The sequence below is a fragment of the Acartia tonsa genome, chromosome 8 (genome assembly GCF_053477335.1).
Source record: "Acartia tonsa isolate MP-2025a chromosome 8, ASM5347733v1, whole genome shotgun sequence".
NCBI lineage: Eukaryota > Metazoa > Arthropoda > Copepoda > Calanoida > Acartiidae > Acartia > Acartia tonsa.
Window position 1 is genome coordinate 52,671,848 of NC_137267.1, and position 24,999 is coordinate 52,696,846.

Sequence of the window (24,999 nt, forward strand, 5' to 3'; positions counted from 1 at the left end):
AAACAAGATAACGTGGTTTTATATCTTTGTAATTGGCAGTCTAATGTCCCTTTCTTTCGGGTAATTTATTCAGGGAGGAAGAGGACATTGGGCTGTTATTACACCAGTCCCCAAAGTTTTATGATAACGATTACTTATTCGTTAGTTTAACAACTTTGGGGACTTAAATTGAATTTTGATTGGTAAGTTCATTAGGTTCAGTGCCCAAACATTCAAATCTCTAATTGTAATCTACAGAATGGCAAATTTTGTTTATCATCATTAGGAATATACATCAATTTTACGGCCATTGTCCTATCCCTTAAGATCCCTGTAATTAATCTATTTAATATTTAGGTTCTCCCACAAGTTCTCTGCATTCTCAGAAAAGATTCCCTCCCCCAGATCTCGTGGTATCAAGAGGGAGAAGTCCAAAACTAAAGTCAAATAGAATAATGGATATAATAAACGTGGATATTTTGACTACTTCTTTAGTCCTAAAGTCAAATAAAGTCATCATCGTGGTAGGAACAATCATTCTACAGTATGGCATCGAAACCGGTTAATATCCGCTGGAATAGAGCCGTTTCTCAGCCATACTGAAAAGTTATGTATAGCATGGTATTAACAGCCAATTTTCCACGAATAATAAAATCATAAAATTAATATCAGTTTGTCTGACAAAACTGGTCTTAATCTTATAATTTTTTATTTTAATATCCGCGGAAAGCTGTCTATAATACTCTGCGATAATTAACTATTATTTAATATGTAAGACGAATGGTTAACGGACCCAACATGTAAAATCCTCAGAATGAAAAACTCAATATAATTATTTAATATAAAGCTGTTTGTTTATTAGAACATTTATATCTCTTCCATTTCAAGATGTACAAAGAAACCGGTTCTTTCCCACAAAGTGTCTGTCAATCACTGCAAACCCTCCCTCTTATTTTAAAAATAGATTAATCAAAATTATTGGGGGGGTGATTTTTTAGGGTTAGATCGGATACTTTTTTGGTCGAATACCGGATATCCGGCATGTTTCTAATGCCAGATATCCTGTATCTGGTCGGGTATTTGGCCAAAGCCGGATATCCGGCAAATTACCGGATATGCGGTTTTTCGGATAGTTTCAATATCTAGTATCCGGACGGAAATTGAAAATGGCCGGATATCCGGCCAAACCCTAGTTTCCTATGCTTTAACGCTGCATTGGGCAATAACCAAGCTACTGTAAACTAACCTAATCTGGCCTATTATGTACGAAAAACTACCCCATCCCCTTCCGTACGTTCGTTTTATTTTATAATTAAGAGAGTGGGTTTCATTGCTCAACAAGGCATTTTCAGGGAAAACTCCAAGAAACCTTGATTATGTAGATAATCAGTAATCATAGTTCAATGATTTAGATATTATTACAATTAGTTAATTTTATATACATTTTATAATTGATATCTATTTAAGCTATCGATAATGCTATTTTAATTTATTATTTATATTCTATCAACCATTATCCTGTAAGCCAAAATAATGCTTTAATTTTCCTCATTTGTTACTCAAAAAAGATATTTTTAGAATTTATAATTCTTTTAGTTTTTTTTTATTTTGTTTCAGATATTCTTTTTAAAAAAGTAACAGGATCTGTGTGTATCTTAACGAAAGGTCTAGCTAAACCCATATGGTTCTTCTTTTACATAGGTTGGGAAGGTTTTAACTATTCTGGGGAAGGGTACTACCAACCTCCCAAAATTAATTGACACTAGAAAAAAATTACCCCCAACATATTTTTTTTACTTTTTCTTTTAAAAATTAGGTTTAAAAATAGGGGGTGAACTTCTCCCTACCACTAAGAGGCCTCTAGGGGCATAGCCGCTAGTTTAAACATAGATTTAGAAGCACATTAGCATAGTTTTTGCTTGGAATAATTTTGCACAAAATTAGTTCAAACCTTGGAAACCATGTCCAGGAATTATTATTGTAATAATAGGTTATTTAATTAATTAGATTGTGATACTAATGATTATTCCAAAGATGTTAGAAAAGAAATCATATTGATCTTTGTTTTAGCTTGTTTTTAAAATTAATTTATATGATTATCGATGTTGTTCAAATATTTGGAAAGTTAAATTAAAAATTGTAGAATTGAGTTTGAAATGTCAGAACTATTTCGAATATGGCCTTGAAACCGATTAATATCTAATGGATTAGAATTGGCTCTTAGTCATACTGAAAAATTATATCTTCCATGAATAAAAAAATCATTAAATTAATAGGTACTAGTTTTGTTATCACGGGCCTTCGGTTCTAACAAAACTGGTACTTATTGATTTTATTATTTTTATTTTGAAATTCGTGGAAAATTGTCTTTAGTACGCTCCATACTATAATAGCCATTATACTCTACAATTTTTGTTTAGCTTTCCAACTATGTTAGATGAATATATGTAAATTAATTGTTGGTGTTTACATTGAAACTGAAATTTCATGATTTTAAAGATATATATTTTAATGATATTAATAATAAAACAAATATACCTAACTAATAAATTCTAAATAATATTTGGTATACAAGTATGGCTTCGAAACCGGATTAGAACCGGTTCTCAGCCATAAAAGAAATCATGTATTGCATTGTAATGAAGACAAATTTTCACGAATATTTAAGTTAGTCTGGGCCTTTGGTCCCTCGGGTCTAACAAAACAGCTTTTAATGTTATGATTATTCATTTTAATATTCGCGGAAAGCTGTCTATCATACGATGTTATTTACCTGAAATATTATGATTGTTTTCAGATTTGAAAATGTTTTCCAACAGTTCTCAACTCAAGAATTGGATGTTTGGATCTGAAGAAGTTTTAATGAGGTACTCGATGGCGATACATTATATTTTGGATGTTGCACCAGATTTACATGTATTCTAATGAAGTAATACTTGCAGCTGGCTAAAATAAAGATACCCCCAATCCTACCCCTTTTACCCCATCCATGTCAATATATCCACGTATATCAATTAAAGAGGTGCCAAAAAAAACCTGTTGGTGCTTTTACACAAATGGCCCTGTTGAGCACTGATAACTAGTATAGTTAATTATTGCATCGTATTTTAGACAGCTTTTCGCAGAAATTAAAATGTCTAAGAACCGGTTCTTATTCAGCGGTTATCCATAGTATTCGAAGTCGTTTTTTAAATATGCAAATCAGGGAACGATATTCAGGGAGGTTCATTTGAGTCAAATAATATTATAATTCGAATTTTGATCTGAAATATGGCATGAGTAATCCTTGGTAGGTCTATTTTCCCTAAATCGAACAAAAAGTTGGAAACGTAGCGGCTAACAGCTGGCGGCTCAGCCGTTTAGCCATTTTTGGGCTATTTTAATTCAAATCCATCACGAAACCTATCTCCACATAATACTCTTTTTCCGCTCCAAAACGTTTTCAAACGGTTCTAGTCGGTAGTTGCTGGTACTAGAAATCTATCATTTCACATGATTTAAAGCAAAAATATGTTTCAAAAAGTTGATTCCTACTTAATTTATGACAGATTTGCCCTAAAAATAGCCAAAAAACGGCTAAACGGCTGAGCCGTTAGCCGTTACTTTTTCAACTTTTTGTTCGATTTAGGGAAAATAGACCTACCAAGGATTACTCATGCAATATTTCAGATCAAAATTCTAATTCTAAGTGCCATTTATACATTGATTACGAGATGGTTGCATTAAAAACCCCCGTTTTTTTTAAGATGCCGCGACAAAGTGAACAAGCAATATGTGGCTATGCACTCTAGCGCCAGCAAGCACACTGGCGGAGAAACTCTGAACTATTTAAACATGGAGGAGGAGCAGGATGTACTCAGATATTTTGAGGTTAAGCTGGCTGAATTCTGCGCAAAGTTCAAGGTAGATTTTATTTTAACAATAGATATATTATTACTTGGATGTTGTACCAGGTCAAGCGGTTACTGAGATTCTTAGGTTCACACAGACAGACAAACACACAAAGATCCTGTTACTTTTATACATGGATTCCTTTTATTGCATCTCTATCTGACGGACGTGCGTCGTACATACTCAAGTTATGGAATAGTTTCGCCAAAAAAATGTTTGATTGAAGATATTTATAGCATCGTATTGTAGACAGCTTTCCGGGGATATTAAAATGAAAAATTCTAAGACTAAAACCAGTTTTGTTTCCCCAGAGGGATCGAAATTTTAATTTTTTTTTATTCTAATATTAATGGAAAATTGTCTGTAATACGATGCTATACATGATTTCTCAGTATTATAGAGAACCGGTTCTAATCCAGAGGATATATATCGGTTTTAAAGTAATACTTGAAAAATGTTTAAATGATGTCTAATGTTTTTTCCTTTTTCAGCCCCCGATGCCCAAAGGAGTCATCGGAACATCTTTTCATTATTTCAAGGAATAACACAATTTATTAAGATTAAAGTGCTATCTGAAAAAATTGCAAAATTGACTAAATACAGGATAATAATAGTGTACCTTGTTGTCCCAGGAATCATTATTAAAAAAATCAGATGAATACGATAATTATATTATACAAACAATTGTAGTCAAAAAGTTAAAAATTAGCATGATTTGAATAGACGAACGGACTTTCTCATATTATACAATTATAGAGTTTCTACCCTTTCTAAATCGTACCTTATTATTATAGGAATCATCATGCAAAGTTTGAAATCAATAGGACAATTCTAACATGTCTAAATTAATGAAAAGAGCTGTTACTGTTACGGACGGACCGAACCTAATTAAAGAAAATGAAACCGAGAGATATTTTTGATAAAAATTGTGATAATATTTAGAGATTCTACCTGCGGAACTCCATAATGGATTACCATCCTAAAGAAATATTAGTTACCGCCATTTATCTAGGAATGACATTTGATTTTAATGGATTTATTATTACTTGGAAGTTGTATCTTACACCAGATTTTCAGTGAAACTTGTAGCTAGCTAAAATAAAGATCACCCCATCCTCTCTTCTCCTACTGGAGGAAAATACTGCCCAATAAATGGGGACCATTTAAGCAAGCTAAATTGGAGACAAAATATACCCTGTCAAAATATACACGTATATTATATCCATTATTAAATGTCATTAATTTTCAGCTTCTAAAGTTGAGGAGTTTAATATCTCAATTGGAAAGTTTGTGGAAAACATACCTGTAAGTAAACTTTACCAGTATGGTTTCCAAACCGATTAATATCCGCTGGATTAGAGCCGGTTATCAGCTACATTGAAAAACCATGTATTGTATCGTATTATAGACAATTTTCACTAATATTAAAATAAAAATGAAATTAAAACCATTTTTATCATTGACCTTCGGCCCCTCGTGGCTACCAAAATTGGTTTAAATCTTAGAATTTTTCATTCATACCCGTGGAAAGCTGTCTATAATACGATGCGATAAATAATAATTATATCATAACAAATTTATTTAATGGAAGCTTTCCCTCATAGTGCCTATCGAGCACTGAAAGAAACCCTGTCCTCTAGATTTGGAGAAGAAATCAGGCACATGTCTCGCCCTGACCTCCCAGAGGATGTATATAAGTCTAAATTAAAACTAATACACACCAAAAGTGTCAAGGAGGCCCTCAATGCCATGGAGCCTAACAAGGTGTTACTTGCCCCTCCCCCCCAAATTCACAAGTCAGAGAAATGTCTCCCCAGAGCAACCAGAGCCACTTTATCCCAGCTGCGCTCTGGATACAGTACCTTTCTGAATAGCTACAAGGCCAGAATCAACCCTACTATTCAAGATGTATGCCCCAACTGCAACCAACACTCTCACACAACTCGACACCTGTTTGAATGTCCTAACAATAGGACCAACCTTACAACCAGAGACCTCTGGACCCGACCCTTGGAAGCAGCCAGATTTCTAAATCTGGCAACAGATGTAAATGATGATGGAGGATGAGTAGATGTCGGGCTAAACAAACAAACAAACAAGCACTGAAAACCTCCCCTTACTGTCCTAATTTTTATAATAAATTGGAGCGATTTCTCTTGGGAGGTGGGTGGTACCCTCTCCCAAAATAGCTATACACCTTTCCAAGTTCCCAGAACCGGATCAAGTCAAGCTGAGTGTGCCAATGGCAACAAGTAAAACAGAGCGTGCCAATATTCCCCCTAGTCAAGTAGAGTATGCCAATATTCCCCCAAGTAAAATATAGTATGCCAATATTTCATCAAGTAAAGCATAGTATGCCAATAGTTTAGCAAACAAAGCAGCATGACAAAAAAAATAAATGAATTTAACATATTTTCCGATTTATATTATAATAATTCAACCTACAAATTTACTACTTTATGTACGTAAAATATATAAACTAGCAGTGCGTCCCTAGCATCTAGAAGCTCTTTATTCCAAGTAGTAGAAAAGTTACGAAAATTATCCTAAAACCATTAAAATTTCAAAATAAAAGATCTCACTAATCGATGGACTGATATGGTTCTTCTTTCAATGAAGCTTCTTATTGGTCCTTTAAAATACCATGATTATGTTACAATAGTTTTTCTTTTTAAAACCTAAATGTAAAGGAGATTTTCAGCTCTCTCCTTCCCTAAAATGCCCCTATAGACTTCGAGGGGGGGGGGGGGGGGGGGCATTGGTGGAGCCGCTTTTATATACATAAATTATTTCAAAATCTTAGAAAAAGCATATCTTGAAAAGTAAAGCAGAGTATGCCAATATTACGCCAAGTAAAGCAGAGTGTGCCAATTTTCCCCCTAGTCAAGTAGAGTATGCCAATATTCCCCCAAGTCAAGTAGCGTGTGCCAAAACAGGCTATTGGCATACTCAGCTTGACTTGATCCCCAGAACCTATGAGAAGCTACATAGCGAGATCCCTCAATACAGACAGACACAGAAAGCCAGACAGACATCATGTTACTTTAATTTCACTATTTTTGTTACAGGGAAACCGAGAACGAGCCGCCCGAGTAATTTTAAACAATGAACTTCTCCTTCTGAAAGAATTAAACTTCCATCTGACCATTCACAATCCCTGGAGGCCGCTAGAGGGACTTCTCATTGATTTGTAAGTACCCAAAGTACACTTGTAGTGGTACCCAAAGTTTTATTACCATAATATCATATTAAACTTTCATCTGACTATCCACAACCCCTGGAGGCCACTGGAAGGACTTCTCATTGATTTGTAAGTATGCAAAGTACACTGGTACCCAAAGTTTTATTACTACTATATCTTTCATCTAACCATCCACAATCCCTCTAGGCCGCTGGAGGGACTTCTCATTGATTTGTAAGTACCCAAAGTACACTGGTACCCAAAGTTTTATAACCATAATATCTTATTAAACTTTCATCTGACAATCCACAATCCATGGAGGCCGCTGGAGGGACTTCTCATTGATTTTTAAGTACCCAAAGTACACTGGTACCCAAAGTTTTATAACCATAATATCTTATTAAACTTCCATCTGACTATTCACAATCCCTGGAGGCCGCTGGAGGGACTTCTTATTGATTTGTAAGTACCCAAAGTACACTGGTACCCAAAGTTTTATAACTACTATATCTTCCATCTGACCATCCACAATCAATGGAGGCCACTGGGGGGACTTCTCATTGATTTGCAAGTACCCAAAGTACACTGGTACCCAAAGTTTTATAACTACTATATCTTCCATCTGACCATCCACAATCCCTGGAGGCCGCTAGAGGGACTTCTAATTGATCTGTAAGTACCCAAAGTACACTGGTACCCAAAGTTTTATTACCATAATATCATATTAAACTTTCATCTGACTATCCACAATCCCTGGAGGCCGCTGGGGGACTTCTTATTGATTTGTAAGTACCCAAAGTTCACTGGTACTCAAAGTTTTGAACAAAGTTATCTTATTCGTTGGCCCAAAAAGCTTTAGGTATTTCTGCTGAATTATTATTTATTCGTTCCAGACAATTTAGTAGTGTCCGAACTTTTAAGTCACTAATTTTTATCTATGGAAGGGGTAACTTTGTTTATTATCATTGGTGTTGTATATTAATTTTCGTCCATTGTCTTATTCCTTAAAATTTGAATTTTTCGAGTTTGTCTAAAATTCACAAAGAGAGAGAGAGAGAGAAGGGACAATGGCCTTTTTATTAGTCCCCAAAGTTTTATAGAAACCTGTCTTATTCGTTGGCTTTACAATTTTGGTTGGTTCTTTAAAATGAGTGTCTAAACGTTTGAACCAATAATTGTCATCAACAGTAGAGGTCATTTTTTTGCATTATCATTAGGGATGTGCATCAATTTATATGCCATTGTCTTATCCCTTTAGATCCCTTTATAATAGATTTGTATATTATTAGAAAGACAAGATGTAAAATTCTGGACATATAAAGATCTCCTTTTAACTCCCCTAAATTTATTGTAAGAAAAATCAATTTCATTCCCCGACGTTCTTGATGAAATCCTTTTCTATGCCGTGGGAAAAAACAGTTGAGCGTGTGAAAAAATCTTTACAAAATCTTTGTATTATTAGAAAGACAAGATGTAAACATCTGGACAACATTGAAGCCCTCAGATCTGATATTGACACCTTTATAGACCAGGTATAATATTTATCTATAATATAAAGTAGAAGGATGTCTGTCTGTCTGTCTGTATATGGACAACATTGAAGCCCTTAGATCTGATATTGACACCTTTATAGACCAGGTTAAGCATTTCAAATAGCAAATTTTTTCTTTAATTATAAAGTAGAAGGATGTCTGTCTTTCCGTCTGTAGCTTAATATCTCGGGAACCACTTAACCGATTGGGCTCTACTCTTCGGATAATATATATCTGCTGGATCTGCGGTGGTTTTAAACCATTTTCTTGGGGGGTTTGATGACACCCTATCCCCCCGAAAAAGAAAAATACACCACCCCCCCCCTCCCTCAGACCTCTAATTTTTTTTGTAAACAAAACAAATAAGGGGGTTTTAGGGTACCTCTCTCTTGAGAAAAATATAACCCCATATGACCAATTTTCTTTTCGAATACAAAAGTTGTGTAATCTTGTGTTAACGTAGGTGTTTCTAACTGACGCAATTTTGATCTACTCTCCCTCACAAATTATATTCTGTTAACGTAGGTGTTTCTAACTGACGCAATTTTGATTTATTCTCCCTCACAAATTATATTCTGTTAACCTAGGTGTTTCTAACTGACGCAATTTTGATTTATTCTCCCTTACAAATTTAATTATATTCTGTTAACGTAGGTGTTTCTAACTGACGCAATTTTGATTTATTCTCCCTCACAAATTATATTCTGTTAACCTAGGTGTTTCTAACTGACGCAATCTTTATTTACTCTCCCTCACAAATTATATTCTGTTGACCTAGGTGTTTCTAACTGACGCAATTTTGATCTACTCTCCCTCACAAATTGCTCTTGCAGCTATTATTCACGCAGCCTCCAGGTAAAATATGTATTTTTAATCAGTACTTTAATAAAGTCACAGGATGTGTTTCCTACTATGTCTCTAAACAGTATTGTAACAAATTTACTTACAATTTTTACTCATTCATTTATGAATGTTATGTTTTTGTTTAATTCAGACAGAAGCAGAATTTGGACAGTTATGTAACAGAACACCTGTTTGGAGGCCAGGGCTCTGATGCTATCAGAAATATTGTTACTTGTGTTAGACAGGTATGTGTCATACTAGAGACTCACACTCTCACATACATAAACACACACACACACATACACCTGTTTGGAGGCCAAGGCTCTGACGCCATTAGGAACATTGTTACTTGTGTTAGACAGGTAGGCGTCATACTAGAGACTCACACTCACATACATACATACACACTAACACACATATACATACACCTGTAAGGAGGCCAGGGCTCTGATGCTATCAGAAACATTGTTACTTGTGTTAGACAGGTAGGCGTCATACTAGAGAGACACACTCTCACATACATAAACACACACACATACATATACACCTGTTTGGAGGCCAGGGCTCTGACGCCATTAGGAACATTGTTACTTGTGTTAGACAGGTAGGCACACACACACACCACACACAAACATACACCTGTTTGGAGGCCAGGGCTCTGACGCCATTAGGAACATTGTTACTTGTGTTAGACAGGTAGGTGTCATACTAGAGAGACATTCACTCACATACACACACACATACATACACCTGTTTGGAGGCCAGGGCTCTGATGCCATCAGAAATATTGTTACTTGTGTTAGACAGGTAGGCGTCATACTAGAGACTCTACAAATGTTAACCACTGCTGCTATTTTGTCCGGCACTTATTCTTAAAGTCAGAGTAAGGGGAATGCCTTGGACAATAAACAGGCGCCACTCAGTTAAGACTTCCAGACAACATTTCCTCATTTTCATTTTTTGGGGGGGTTGGTCTATTTTTCTAGGGTATGTACTATTTATAAGCTTTTCCACAATCTATGGGAAGCTACACTGGAAAGGAGAACCGTATCTGTTCAGCGGTTAAAGAGATCCTTCGGTACAGACACATAGACACAGTGCCTGTTACTTATTATAAAAGAATACATTAGGTATTATGTCTGTGTTTGTAATATTTATTTTCTGATTTTAGATCCGAGTAATGGTAAAGAACATGAAAGAACCAGTGAGGCATATCAAGGCACTTTGTGACAGGCTAGAGGCGTGCAGGTAGAGTCTTTAAACCTCTATATCTATCTATCTGTCTGTGTCTGTCTGTAAATTTGTCTTTCTGTCAATCTGTCTGTCTGTCTGTACAGCTTATAAACCTCTATATCTATCTATCTAACTAGAAATCAAGATAATAATCCTGACAGTGTAGCCTATAAACCTCTATATCTATCTATCTAGAAATCAAGATAATAATTCTGACAGTGTAGCCTATAAACCTCTATATCTATCTATCTATCTAGAAATCAAGATAATAATTCTGACAGTGTAGCCTATAAACCTCTATATCTATCTATCTAGAAATCAAGAAAATAATCCTGACAGTGTAGCCTATAAACCTCTATACCTATCTATCTATCTAGAAACCAAGATAATAATCCTGACAGTGTAGCCTATAAACGAAAGCTGGAAGAGTTGGTGGACGAAGAAGATTCCCTGATTGAACCCAGAGCCAAAACTAGTAGGTTAGTCAAGAATCTTGGATTTAATGATAGGACAATGAAGAAATTTTTTTCACTTTTGATAAACAAAATTAATTTTATGGAAGTTTCTTTCTCTTCTCTTCAAACACACTTCTGGACCTATTTAAAGATTCACTACAAAGGTTAATTTTTTATTGATAAGTTTGGACTAACAATCAAAATTTAATAAAAATTTCCTAAAGTTATTAATTTAACGGTATTATAAAACTTTGGGGACTAGTGTAATAAACAGTCTAATGTCCCCTCCCTCCCCGAATGATATCTCTTATTTCAGGAAAGACTCAGACCTTGGGCTCAAAGCTTTGTCACCGCCAGCCAATTAAAACCGGGTTTAACTTGTTTTTTTTTCATTTTTCGCGCATTTCTCAAACTTTTTCATTTTTTTTATGTAAATTAATATTTGTTTTGATGTTATAATCAAAATAATTCCAACATGCAATAGTTATTTATCGTATCGTTTTATAGACAGTTTTCCGTGGATATTATATTGTGAAATTAAACCAGTTTTGTTAGCCCCGAATATTTATAATTTTAATATTAAAATTGGTGAAAATGTTCTGCAATTCGATGCGATACATGATTTTCCAGTTTGGCTGATAACAGGTTCTTATCGACCGGATATTAATCTGTTTGGAAGCCATACTGAAAATAACTTTCATAATTCTAATTTTTGTATTTTTCTATATAATAAATAAAAACCTTTTGTTAATAATATTAATATTAATCTGTGATACAATTTCTACCAAAATCGACAGTTGAATACATTTAATTTTTTATTCTTTTCTAATAACTGTTTGTTATTTCAGATTAATTTTTATGTAAAAATGTTGCTTTTATAGTAGACAGCAATGTCAGAAATTCTACAAAAAACCTTTAAGGTAAGGATCAAGGACGTACAAGCTTTTACTTTACGCACTGACTTTCTGGTAACTATTATAGAGTTGCTATGCTACCATAATCGTACCTAACTGTTATAGGAATTATCTTGCAAAGTTTCAAATCGATAGGAAAATTCTAACATGTCTAAATTAACGAAAGGAGCAAACTGCTACGGACTGGCAGACCCTTTATTATAGAAGAACTTCGCTTTCATAAGATTTCATTTTATCAACAGATCTAATAGTGTTTTACTCTAATATTTAATCTACCCAAATTAAATTAAATATTTTTTTTTCTAGATCAATTTTCTATGTTTAGGTGTTGATAGGAGGTGGGGAGGGTGTAGGTTGGTCAGCGCCCACCCCCTCCTCCCCCCATAGCCTGGCACCCGCCCTCGCCAACACCCTCAAGCACCTGGCCCTAGTTACACCCAAAGAGGAGGGGGAGTTGGCTAAAAGACAGGTAATTGAAACCGATTAATGTCCGCTGGATTAGAACTTGTTCTCAGCCATACTAAAAAATCATGTATATCACTTTAGTACAGACATTTTTTACGAATTAAAATAAAAATATTAAGATTTAAAATAATTTGATTAACCAGGGCCTTCAGCCCCTCAGGCCTAACAAATCGCTTTAAATTTTTAAACTTTTTATTGTGATATCCGCGGAAAGCTGTCTATAATATGATAAACTAGAGTTGGCTCGATATAATTATCTCCCTATTGGCTAGTTTTCTATATGCATATCTATTTCTCAATAAATCTATTTTCCTCACCCGGCATTACTATCTAAAAGAAAGTAAATATTTAATAATTTAAATGATTTTTAAAAGATTTTTTTAAATTATATTTTTTTCTTTACATTACCATCACCAAAGGGTTAATGATGATGATTACAATTTTAGTTTAATATTTGAACACACAAAATGTCGCCACAATCGAATTCTTTTAAAACATAGTTTTCTTAAATTTATCATATTATAAATTTAAATTTTCTTTTTTATGATTAGAAATTAAATACATCAATATAAGGTAAATAGCAACATGAAATGAAAAAAATGAATTTATTTTTAATAAAGTAAAATAATGGGTCTTATCGTTCTGGGCAATGAGAGTTTATTATGGATTATTGGAGCACTATGAGTTTTAATCATATATTCCTTGGAAAACTTGAGCTCGTTTATAGACATTTATTTCCTATATAGATCTGACATGGATCTTGAAGCAATTAAGCAGGCCGTTTTGTACATGTTAAAAATTGGAAGATTTCATTAAATAAAAGTAATCGCAAATATACTTAGTAAATAACATTAATTTTTGTTAAGTTGGAGCAATGTAGTCTAATTCTGAATAATCCGGATACAACATCATCCACCATCACAGAATGTATTGTCAGGAATGCTCAGTACCTATACATTTTAAGATTAGCGGTCAATGGATATAGAAAATACGTAGATATTATGACAGGGGGTAAATTGTCAACAATTTAGGTTGTTAATATTGACCTCATTTATTGGTTAGTTCGTTCAACCTGTAGGAGGGGAGGGGGTGGATAGTTATTTTAGCCAGCTACAAGTTTCACTATATTAGAGTACATAATAATCTGGTGTAAGATCTATACAATAATAAATCCATTTGCTCACTAAACATCTTGAAATCTGTGATGCACTTTTGTTTTTTTAGTTTAGAAGAATAAATCCCTGGCTCACCCCCAAAGTTTCAGTTGAGCACTGAACCCCCTTTTACCTATTACATAAAAATCCTGTTAATTTCTTATAAGGATTACTAAGAACTATATGCATAGAGTAATGTTTCTGTATTTAATGGGTCATGATGTGTCAACATGTCATACCTGCTACTTTAGCATATGTGTACTGAATCCACCTCATATCTAAAGACATTAAAACATTCAATACGCCAATAGGTTTCGTGATGTTTTATTCACATTTTATCAAAATTATTTGTCTGAAGACCAACCCCCTGTCCTATAATAATACTGAGAACTGCATGCATAGAGTAATGTTTCTGTATTTTATGGGACATGATTCACATTATATCTAAAGACGTTAAAAGTATTGATATTTGAACTATACAAAACATTCAATACACCAATAGGTTTGGTGATGTTTTGTTCACATTTTATTTGAGTAATTGGTCTGAAGATCAATCCCTTGTCTATGAATATTACTGAGAACTGCATGCATAGAGAAATGTTCTGTATTTAATGGGTCATGTGTCAACATGTCATACCTGCTACTTAAGCATATGTGTAGTGAATCCACCTCATATCTAAAGACATTAAAACATTTAATACACAAATAGGTTTCGTGATGATTCGTTTACATTTTATTAGAACTATGGATCAGAAGATCAACCCTTTTCCCTTAATATTACTGAGAACTGCATGCATAGAGTAATGTTTCTGTATCTGATGGGTCATGATCATTGATCAACTTTATATCTAAAGACGTTAAAAGTTGTGATATTCGAACCATCCAAAACATTTAATACGCCTATAGGTTTCTTGATGTTTCATTCACATTTTATTATAATAATTAGACTGAAGATCAATCCCTTGTCCTATAATATTATGAGAACTGCATGCATAGAGTAATGTTTGTGTATTTAATGGGTCATGATGTGTCAACGTGTCATACCTGCTACTTTAGCATATGTGTATGTAGTGAATCCACCTCGTATCTAAAGACATTAAAACATTCAATACGCAAATAGGTTTCGTGATGATTCGTTTACATTTTATTAGAATTATTGATCTGAAAATCAATCCCTTGTCCCATAATATTACTGAGAACTATATGCATAGAGTAATGTTTCTGTATCTGATTGGTAATGATGTGTCAACATGTCATACCTGCTACTTTAGCATATGTGTGTAGTGAATCCACCTCATATCTAAAGACATTAAAACATTTAATACGCAAATAGGTTTCGTGATGTTTCATTCACATTTTATCAGAAGATCAATCCCTTATCCCATAATATTACTGAAAACTGTATGCATAGAGTAATGTTTCTGTATTTTTTGGGTCATGATGTTTAAACACTAAACATGTCATACCTGCTACTTTAGCATATGTTAAAAGACGTTAAAAGTCAAACTATTCAAAACATTCAATACGCAAATAGGTTTCGTGATGTTTCATTCACATTTTATCAAAATTACTTGTCGGAAGAACAATCCCTTGTCCCATGATATTACTGAGAACTGCATGCATAGAGTAATGTCTCTTTGTCTCATGGGTCATGAGCAACCTTATATCTAAAGACATTAAAAGTAATGATATTTGAACTACCCAAAATATCTTATATTGCAATAGGTTTCGTGATGTTTTTTTTCACATTTTTTTATCTGAAGATAATTAATCTGAAGATCAATCCCTTGTCTATGAATGTTACTGAGAACTGTATGCATAGAGTAATGTTTCTGTATCTGATGGGCCATGATGTGTCAACTCTCCATATTCATGCTGTTAAACTTGCTCAGGAGAACAAGAGTCAATAAAAAACATGTATTCAAATATATTTTAATTGTTCTTTTTCACATGGAGAACATTTCAATGTTTTCACTGATGATTTTTATAATGTTTTGAAATATTGTAAAACAAATCTTCGCCAAAACTTTATTTCTAGTTCGAGTAGAAATAAATAGAAATTAATAATGTCAATGGTAAAAAATAAAACTATATTTGCAATTTTAGCTTTCTGTGAAGATTGCACATGTCCAGAATCATTACAATAGCGACCGTCCTTTCTTATCATTTATGACTCTTGTGGAGGGGACTATTTGGTAGGACCCAAACTTGTTACACCGTAAGCTGGGTTAAATTCCTCTAAATTGGATATAATCTGGGGCGTTCCCCAGGGATCAGTAGTTGGGCCAATTTTATTTTTGATATTTTATCTTCCAAACTGTATATTAATTACAAGTCTACTGTTTTGTGATCACTAGCTTCAGGTTCTAATCATTATTTTAGCATTTTTGACTCTTGTTAATTTGATAGGCCCCAAACTTGTTACACCGAAAGCTTGGTTACCTGGCCTCCTCCCTCCTGTTACCAGCCCACAGTCAACTACGAATCATGGTTACCAATTCTATTGTAAAGGATTTGTCAGAAAAGTCGTCTGTACCTAGTATTCTTACAGGTTAGAAGATGTGTGCCTTTAATTCAGGGATCTAAAGGGAATAGACATGCAATGGCCAATAAATTGATGTACACCCAATTCTATAAATTACAATGAGGGGTTGAAACGTTTGAACATTTAACTTAAAGAAACAAGCAACCAAAATTCAATAAAATACCCCAAAGTTGTTAGGTCACCGAATAGTAAAACGTTATTATTAAACTTTATGGACTAGTGTAAAACATAACCGAATGTCTCCTTCCTCCCTGGCTTTTAATTAATCAAGGATACTTTTGTGCTTTCCCTAAAATTGCTTGTTGAGCACTATAACAAACCATCCCTCCCCTTATTTTTAAAATGAAAAGTGGGGAGGGCAGTTTTTCCCCTAAGCCCAACCCCTGAGAGAGGCCTAAAGTAATAAACAAAAATAAACTACATAACTGCCCAACTGCCCCCCCCCCCCCCAAATAAAAAAAATATTTTTTTAGCTAGGGGCGGAAAGTTCAGTATTCCTAAAATATTTTTCTAGTGCTATTGATAAAACTTCTGTAAAAAATGTATTTCTTTTCTAAGACCGCATTAGGTCAACGCATCTTTCAAAAATCACCTTAGGTTCAATAGCCTCATGCAATCTAATAACAAATCCCTCCGTCCTGGCGGTGACATTTGGCTGTTTATTACACTAGTACCCAAAGTTTTATAATAGCGTTATCTTATTTGTTGGCTTGTGGGACTTTTATTGAATTTTCATTGGCTAGTTCATTAAGTTGATTATCCAAACCATTCAATCATTAATTGTAATCTAAAGAAAGAATTGGTAATTTTGTGTATCATCATTGGAGATGTACAGAAATTTATCCGTCATTGTCTCAACCCTTTTAGATCCCTGAAAGTTAACACATCTTTAAAAAAAAACACCTCAGGTTTGATAGCCTCCTGCAACCTCATCACAGATCCTTCCGTCCTAGCGGTGTTTCTGGAGCGGGTACAGAAACTGTGCACCCACCCCAACTACCTCGTCAGAACCAAGGCATTGGATATAATATATACGTGGATAAATATAATTTATTGCTAACATGGACCACATTTATTGGTTTGTTTGCTCATCCAGTAGAAGGGGAGGGAATGGGGGTAAAGGGGGTATCATTATTTTAGCTAGCAGCGAATTTCACTTTATTAGAGTACATAAAAGCTGGTGCTTTCTGTGAATGGACAAAAAATATATGGATATACCGACAGAGAATAAATTATCTTTAATTAATGTTGCTAATATGTACTTCATTCATTAATCAGTTCGTTCATCCATTAGTATCACTTTTATTAGAGTACATAAAAATGTGGTAAAACATCCAAGTAATAATATATCCATTAACTAAGGCTCTGATCACCTTGGATCGATTCTGCCAGATTTCTGAGACTGGGGGCGAAGCACACAAGGCAAACTTGACATATTTTATTAAAACTGGAAACTTATCCATATATAAAAGTAATAGGACCTCTCTGTGTGTTATATGTGTGTGTGTTGTCGGTCACTCGTGGCGAACAAAACTAGTTTTAATCTTATAATTTTTCATTTTATTATCCGCGGAAAGCTGTCTATAATACGATGAGAAAAATTAATATTTCTGTTGATTGTGTATAATAAAATGGCATGTTTACCTGGATGGCTCACAAAGTTAATTCTAGAGTAGCTTTATGTTGGTTGTATAAATGCAGGGATCTAAAGGGATAAGACATTTTTTTATAGATTTTGTGTCTCATCATTATTCATTATGGATGTACATCAATTTATCGGCCATTGTATTATCCCTGATAAATGTCATCTCTGGACAGACCTGGAAGGAACTGTCATATCCTTTTTTGAATTTTGATTGGTTGGTTCATTAAGTTGAGTGTCCTAACGTTTCAACCACTGATTGTAATCTACAAAAGGAATAATTTTGTGTATCATCATTATGGATGTACATTGTACATCAATTTATTGGCCATGGTCTTATCCCTTTTTTCCCTGATAAATGTCATGTTTACCTGTATGTGTGACAGGATCTATGGCAAAACCTGGAAGGAACTATCATATCCAGTCTGAGTGACCAAGACCCAGGGGTGGTGTCCACGGCTATTCAAATTTTATCCAAAAGGTAAATCCATATTAATATACTAAAGTACTGTCTGTTTGTACTGAAGGATCTCGCTAACCGCTAAACTGATATGGTTCTCCTTTACAGTTAATCTTCTATAATACATAGACCTCCACCCTCCCAAAAGAAATCGCCCCTCTAGGAAAAAAATATGCCCTTCCAAAGAACAAAACAGCTTTCTGTGGGTATTAAAATGATAAATTAAAAGGCTAACAAAACTGGTATTAATTAAAATTGTCTGTCATATGATTATCTATACATGATTTTTCAGTATGAATTAGAACTGTTTCTAATAAAGTAGTTACTAAATGGTTTGGAATCTATACAGGAATTTACTGTAGGTTAGTTGAAAACGGATCATCCTGTGACCAGGTGCTGGGACCAATGCTTCATGTGTACAAACAGATACATGATGGCAGGTTTCCAGCTGAGTTTAGTTACAAGGGACTAGTGGCTCCTTGGACACAGGTAATAAGATTGGGTAATAGTACCCAAACTCCACGTGTACAAACATATACATGATGGCAGTTTGGAACTAACTATTAAAAAAATCAATGGAAGTATTTTTGCCAACGACTACGATATCGCAGTTATAAAACTTTGGATACCAGTATAATTTACAATCTAGAGATACAATCCTATCCTCTGCAATCGACTTCAACAATGATGAGCAAATACAGTCAAATGCCTTCTTTTGGTCAACTTTTGTTATACATATTTATAATCTGTTCAATTAACAGTAAATGAGATGATCATTTTCCTTCTTTTTAGGTTCACATTATGAGAACATTATCCAAAATGAACAATGCTATCAATACAGATAATAGGTAAACATTGCATTTTTTAGAATAAAGTAACAGGATGTCTTTGTGTGATTGTGTTTAGCAAAGGATCTCGCATACCACTGAACTGATATGGTTCTCCTTCACAGTAAAGCTTCTCATGATGTCCGAAAAGATTCAAAATTATATTATGGGGCAGGGTAAGAACTCAATCGTATCTAAATATTTTTCAGGAGTTATTACACAAAGTTTCAAATCGATAGGACAATTATAACATGTCTGATTAACAAAAAAGAGCTAACCGTTACGGACGGACTTACGGATTATAGAAAAGCCTCGCTTTTAAAAATGTTTTTATTTCAGAAGAAAAGTGGCTGTGACCGAAATCTTTCAGAATATTTTAGGCATAGAATTTAGCAAAGAAACCATGGTTCAGGAAATTCAATCTTATATTTTTTAAGTTTAATATATCCTTCTATAAAAGTAACATGATGTCTGCGTGTGTTTGTAGCTAAGGATCTCGCTAACCGCAGAACTGATATGGTTCTTGAATCTTTCAGAATACTCTAGGCATAGAATTTAGCAAAGAAACCATGGTTCAGGAAATTCAATCTTTTATTTTAAAGTTTAATATATCCTTCTATAAAAGTAACAGGATGTCTGCGTGTGTTTGTAGCTAAGGATCTCGCTAACCGCAGAACTGATATGGTTCTTGAATCTTTCAGAATATTCTAGGCATAGAATTTAGCAAAGAAACCATGGTTCAGGAAATTCAATCTTATATTTTTAAAGTTTAATATTCTTATATTAAAGTAACAGGATGTGTGTGTGTGTTTGAAGTTAAGAATCTTACTAACCGCATAACTGACTTGGTTTTTAATGAAGCTTTAGGGAAGGTTTAACTGTTTTTGAGATAAAGTACTTTCAACTACCCTTAAAAAGGTTCCTAGAAAAATCACCCCAACCCTCTTTCCACCTCCCAATAAAAGAATTTAATGAAAAGGCGGCTGACATCCCACACTCTACCTCAAATGCAACTGTTGTAATAGCGTAAAACAGTAATAGTTATTAATCGCATCATACTATACCTAGACAGCTTTCCGCAGATATTAAACTGAAAAATTATAAGCTTCACCCCAGTTTTGTCTGAAATACGGTTCTATACATGAGTTTTCGAAACCGATTAAAATTTGCTGGATAAGAACCGGTTATAGCTATACTTAAAAAATCATTTCAGCTGAAAAAATACGATTGAATTACATGTATCATAGGTATTAATAAGCGAGGCTGTGATAGCAGTTAGTAAACTGGATTGTCTGAAGGCTTTCAACACGCTGGCCATCAAAAAGATCAGCAAGTATCTTCAAAGTAAAAACAACCAGGTACTTTTATAATCCAGATAGGGAGGGGACATTGGGCTGTTTATTACACTAGTCCCCAAAGTTTTATAACGGCTCTGATAGCAGTTAGTAAACTGGATTGTCTGAAGGCTTTCAACACGCTGGCCATCAAAAAGATCAGCAAATTCCTACAAAGTAAAAATAACCAGGTACTTTTATTATCCAAGGAGGGGGGGAACATTAGGCTGTTTATTACACTAGTCCCTAAAGTTTTATAACGGCTGTGATAGCAGTTAGTAAACTGGATTGCCTGAAGGCTTTCAACACTCTGGCTATCAAAAAGATCTGCAAGTTTCTACAAAGTAAAAACAACCAGGTACTTTACAGAGATTTTATCAGGGATAAGACAATAGCCGATAAACTTGTGTTTCATCTGTCAACTTTATGAGTTTGGCTTTTTAAGCCTATTTTTATCTGATTTTGAGGTTGGATTTCTAAATTTCAAAAGAAATAAAGTTTTTATTAAGTACATATACATATTAGTTTTATTTCTTATAGGTTAAATATTGTGGATTAGATATGCTGCACCAAATATTTGAAACCAGTCCACCAAGCCTTAATGGAACACAGGTACAGTTAATATTTAAAACCAGCCCACCAAGCCTTAATGGAACACAGGTACAGTTAATATTTAAAACCAGCCCACCAAGCCTTAATGGAACACAGGTACAGTTAATATTTAAAACCAGCCCACCAAGCCTCAATGGAACACAGGTACAGCTTATATTTAAAACTAGCCCACCAAGCCTCAATGGAACACAGGTACAGCTTATATTTAAAACCAGCCCACCAAGCCTCAATGGAACACAGGTACAGCTTATATTTAAGACTAGCCCACCAAGCCTTAATGGAACACATGTACAGCTCATATTTAAATCCAGTCCACCAAGTCTCAATGGAACACAGGTACAGCTAATATTTAAAACCAGACCACTAAGCCTCAATGGAACACAGGTACAGCTAATATTTGAAACCAGACCACTAAGCCTCAATGGAACACAGGTACAGCTAATATTTGAAACCAGACCACTAAGCCTCAATGAAACACAGGTACAGCTAATATTTGAAACCAGACCACTAAGCCTCAATGTAACACAGGTACAGCTAATATTTGAAACCAGACCACTAAGCCTCAATGAAACACAGGTACAGCTAATATTTGAAACCAGACCACTAAGCCTCAATGAAACACAGGTACAGCTAATACTTGAAACCAGACCACTAAGCCTCAATGGAACACAGGTAAGCTAATATTTAGAACCAGTCCACCAAGAATTAATGGAACACAGGTACAGCTAATATTTGGAACCAGTCCACCAAGAATTAATGGAACACAGGTACAGCTAATATTTGAAACCTGCCCATAAAGCCTCCATGGAACACAGGTACAGCTAATATTTTAGACCAGACCACCAAGCAACAATGGATCACAATTTAATGGTTTTTCTTTTCCAATATAAAAATTCGCCACCCAATATTTGGACAATTTGTATTATTTCTCAATATCTCTCAACATTGCTGGTTGCCGGACCCTGCTCAAGATTACGAATGTTCTGATTTAGGAAATATAGGATATACGTGACTTTATTGACAGGTTAAAAGGGGGACGTAGGTTGTGCTAAAATTCCGTACAAGGGTAAGTTTTAAGGCTTAAATACAGTAGAAGAACGATAAAATTTATGTTAACTTAAAAAAATTTGGAATACGCTTATTAGGTGAATATTATCGTTCTACTACTGTTTTTAAGCATTAAAACTCACACCTTTAAGGAATTTTAGCACAACCTACCTCCACCTTTATCGTCCATTTAGCATGCAAATATAGACTTTATTTTTTGATCAATTCGTTCATCCAGTTGGGGGGAGATTATATGTTAAATGGGGTTGATGGATATTTTTCGTTTGTTTAGCCTGCTGTGTGCATTACTTTATTACATATTGATTATTTAGGAAGATAATGTGATATATTGTCTGGAGCACACTGACCTATCCATCCAGCTAAAGACACTCAATCTCCTCATAACCATTGTCAACACAGGAATGGATGTATGGATCAGGGATCTTAAGGGATAAGACAATGGCCGATAAATTGAGGTTAATCCACAATGATAATGAACAAAATTATATCTTCTGTTAAATAAAATTAGTGGTTGAAACGCTAGAACACTGTCGTCCATTTAGGTTGCTATTTCCCTTGTCATTTATTGGTCAGTTTATTTATCCAGTAAGAGGGAAGGGGATAGGAGAGATAGTTATTTTATACCGCTACAAGTTTCACTTTATTAGAGATGAAAGTCTGGTGTAATATCCAAGTAATAATATATCCATTAATTAACACAGAAAACCATGTAAAAATTGTCAACAGTATCCTAGTGTTCATCAAGAAATTATCAACACAAAATAAGGATAAAAAGGTAGGGAATACAAGAATAAGCGTGGAGAAGAGAGGGGTGTACTATACCCCCACCCCCCATTAAAACTTTGGGTTAGGTTGGTTTATATTTAGGGTACAGGGTGACTCCGTAGGTTAATTGCCCCCCGCAGTGGTCAGCATATTAAAAGAACAAGGAGAAGGGGGTTTCATTCTCACCAGAGACTTTAAGGAGATAGCATAATATTTTTATAATATCTTTTTTGCTTATACAATACATGTTATCCTTGGTTAAGGTTGATGGGATAGAAGAACATGTATCCAGAATTAAGGGGGGGGGGTGTCAGTGCTAGCTTGTTAGTTAAGGTGGAAAGCACCAAATTTTCATAATGTGCTTATACATTTATGCTTGGTTAAGGTTGATGGGATAGAAGAACATGTATCCAGAATATATGATGTTATCATCAAGTTTTCTCAAAGTTTGGACTGGACTGTTGAATCTTTATTAAGGTTAGTAATCCATTAATTTCGCTGGATTAGAACCGGTTCTCAGCCACACTGAAATATCATGAATCGTATCGAATTATATCCAGTTTTCTACGATTATAAAAATGTACAATATTAAAACTAGTTTTTTTACTTCGGCATCTCAGGGGCTATGACAGGAATGCTCAATGATGACACCAAAATACCCTTATGTAAAATACAATTAAATGAACCACAACCAATCAAATTCAATAAAAATTCCTAAAGTTGTCAAGCCAACGAATAAGAAAATATTATTATAAAACTTTGGCGACTGGTTTAACAAACAGCCAATATTCCTTCCAACTGATTATTATTTTTATGTTTAGGTTACTACAGTGTAGCAAAGGAAAGGTACAAAAATTTCTTGTAGAAAGTTTAAAAATGGCCTTAACATCAAGAAATTGTACCCAAGACTCCACTGGTGATAGAAGAAAAGGTTCGAATCTATTGCAGTTCACGGTAAAATGTTCCTGGTAACGATTATCTCCAAAAATCTATGAATTTTTAAGACTGCCAAACCGCCAAACGTACATATCATGATCGAACACCGTGTTAAGCGGCATACGAAGGCCTGCAAAATAATGTAGAATAGCCTAGATCCAATGATGAACAGGGAAAGCTTAACTGAAGAAAAATAGGTGTAAAATAATTCACTTTTGCGCATCTATGTGCACTGCAGGATAACTGTGCATAATTGATTATAAACTATTTTTGGGTTTTCTTTTGTCGGTTAATATTTTGTGCGAGCATAATCTATACGTTACACCGTTTGGCCATTAGATACCTTAGAATTTTGAAGATAATCGTTACCAGCAACATTTTACCGTGAACTGCACTTGATCCTGCAGGTTCTGCCGCTGATGTGACAGAAACTTTTCAAAGTATTGATCTTGCAAGTGATCCTGGAGGAGATACTACTTCGGAATTAGTCAAGGAAAGGAAATCAAAGTTGCTGAACATGTCGATCAGTCTGACGGGTTATGCAGTATTTTTGGAAAGTTTTCGTGATTTTCTACTATTTGATAAAACCAAACACAAATTCAATTGTTTAAGCTTAAATCTAAAATAAGGGACTGTGTTTACGTTAATCCGTCCGTAACGGTTAGCTATTTTCGTTGATTTAGACATGCAATAATTGTCCTATCGATTTAAAACTTTGCATGATAATTTCTATAACAATTAGGTACGATTTAGAAAGCGTAGCAACTCTATAATCTTTAAAATCCGTACCTGCATTAAAAAATGCTGGTTTTTTTATAACTTTTTTTGACAACAATTTTTTGTATGATATAATTATCAAAAGCTAAAAAACGTATGTTCTTTCCATGTTATCTGTATTTATGCAATTTTGCAACAAAGTTATATACCTACAGTTTTGTTTAGACTTACACATTTTTGATTCCTAATACCAATTTAAACAGGTACAGAAAAAGTTTTCTCAGCTGATGGAAAAATTGATAGAAACTGGTGTAAAAAATCCAGGAATAAAAATTGAAAATAAAACTTTATATAATGGAGTTTGATTTAAAACAGGCTGTTACAAATTCTAATATATAAAGTAGTAAGGGTTTTTGTATGAAGCTTAGGATCTCAATAACTACTAA

At 34.3% G+C, this 24,999-nt stretch overlaps 3 protein-coding genes across 8 annotated transcripts in view; all 3 read left to right on the forward strand.

Annotated features, from left to right (window-relative positions):
• LOC145327301 (ceramide phosphoethanolamine synthase-like) overlaps nt 1–2,777 on the forward strand; it is a 34,427-nt gene extending 31,650 nt beyond the window's left edge. Inside the window, exons 17-19 of one of the 5 annotated variants that reach the window (XM_080170928.1) lie at nt 337–900; nt 1,322–1,499; nt 1,924–2,777. In XM_080170928.1, the coding sequence (XP_080027054.1) occupies nt 337–430 (94 nt within the window). In that variant the 3' untranslated portion in view covers nt 431–900; nt 1,322–1,499; nt 1,924–2,777. Of the gene's footprint in view, nt 1–336; nt 1,500–1,923 lie in introns of all 5 variants that reach the window. The other 4 variants (XM_080170927.1, XM_080170929.1, XM_080170925.1 and 1 more) reach the window with 4 other exon arrangements.
• Nucleotides 2,778–2,779: 2 nt separating this feature from the next.
• On the forward strand, nt 2,780–11,963 carry CycH (cyclin H). Its single transcript, XM_080170936.1, has 12 exons — nt 2,780–2,846; nt 3,726–3,882; nt 4,362–4,407; nt 4,811–4,880; nt 5,118–5,175; nt 6,939–7,060; nt 8,514–8,583; nt 9,362–9,438; nt 9,578–9,671; nt 10,598–10,674; nt 11,037–11,138; nt 11,431–11,963. The coding sequence occupies exons 1-12, from the start codon at nt 2,785–2,787 to the stop codon at nt 11,477–11,479; spliced, it is 984 nt and encodes a 327-aa protein (XP_080027062.1). The 5' UTR covers nt 2,780–2,784; the 3' UTR covers nt 11,480–11,963.
• LOC145327300 (AP-4 complex subunit epsilon-1-like) lies at nt 11,961–24,933 on the forward strand. 2 transcript variants are annotated; one of them, XM_080170923.1, is made up of 20 exons: nt 11,961–12,034; nt 12,354–12,497; nt 13,360–13,428; nt 14,445–14,471; nt 15,495–15,537; nt 16,055–16,198; nt 17,101–17,207; nt 17,555–17,614; nt 18,221–18,315; nt 18,657–18,783; nt 19,087–19,142; nt 19,461–19,531; nt 20,367–20,479; nt 20,996–21,067; nt 22,447–22,527; nt 22,830–22,910; nt 23,286–23,377; nt 23,722–23,831; nt 24,244–24,327; nt 24,815–24,933. In XM_080170923.1, exons 1-20 carry the CDS (start codon nt 12,005–12,007, stop codon nt 24,916–24,918), a joined length of 1,710 nt encoding a protein of 569 aa, XP_080027049.1. In that variant the 5' UTR covers nt 11,961–12,004; the 3' UTR covers nt 24,919–24,933. The 2 variants fall into 2 exon arrangements, with proteins under 2 accessions (XP_080027049.1, XP_080027048.1); XM_080170922.1 differs by lacking the exon at nt 14,445–14,471 and having other exon boundaries at nt 15,468–15,537.
• Nucleotides 24,934–24,999: the final 66 nt, after the last annotated feature.

Excerpts from the sequence above, each read along its gene's own strand:
- CycH (XM_080170936.1), top strand. The coding sequence starts at position 2,785 with ATGTTTTCCAACAGTTCTCAACTCAAGAATTGGATGTTTGGATCTGAA. Across the intron at positions 4,408-4,810 it reads AACATCTTTTCATTATTTCA|AGAGATTCTACCTGCGGAAC; the intron begins AGGAATAACACA and ends GTGATAATATTT. Across the intron at positions 5,176-6,938 it reads AGTTTGTGGAAAACATACCT|GGAAACCGAGAACGAGCCGC; the intron begins GTAAGTAAACTT and ends TTTTTGTTACAG.
- LOC145327300 (XM_080170923.1), top strand. The coding sequence starts at position 12,005 with ATGTCAGAAATTCTACAAAAAACCTTTAAG. Across the intron at positions 18,316-18,656 it reads ATTCAAATTTTATCCAAAAG|GTTAGTTGAAAACGGATCAT; the intron begins GTAAATCCATAT and ends AATTTACTGTAG. Across the intron at positions 22,911-23,285 it reads CACAAAATAAGGATAAAAAG|GTTGATGGGATAGAAGAACA; the intron begins GTAGGGAATACA and ends TGCTTGGTTAAG.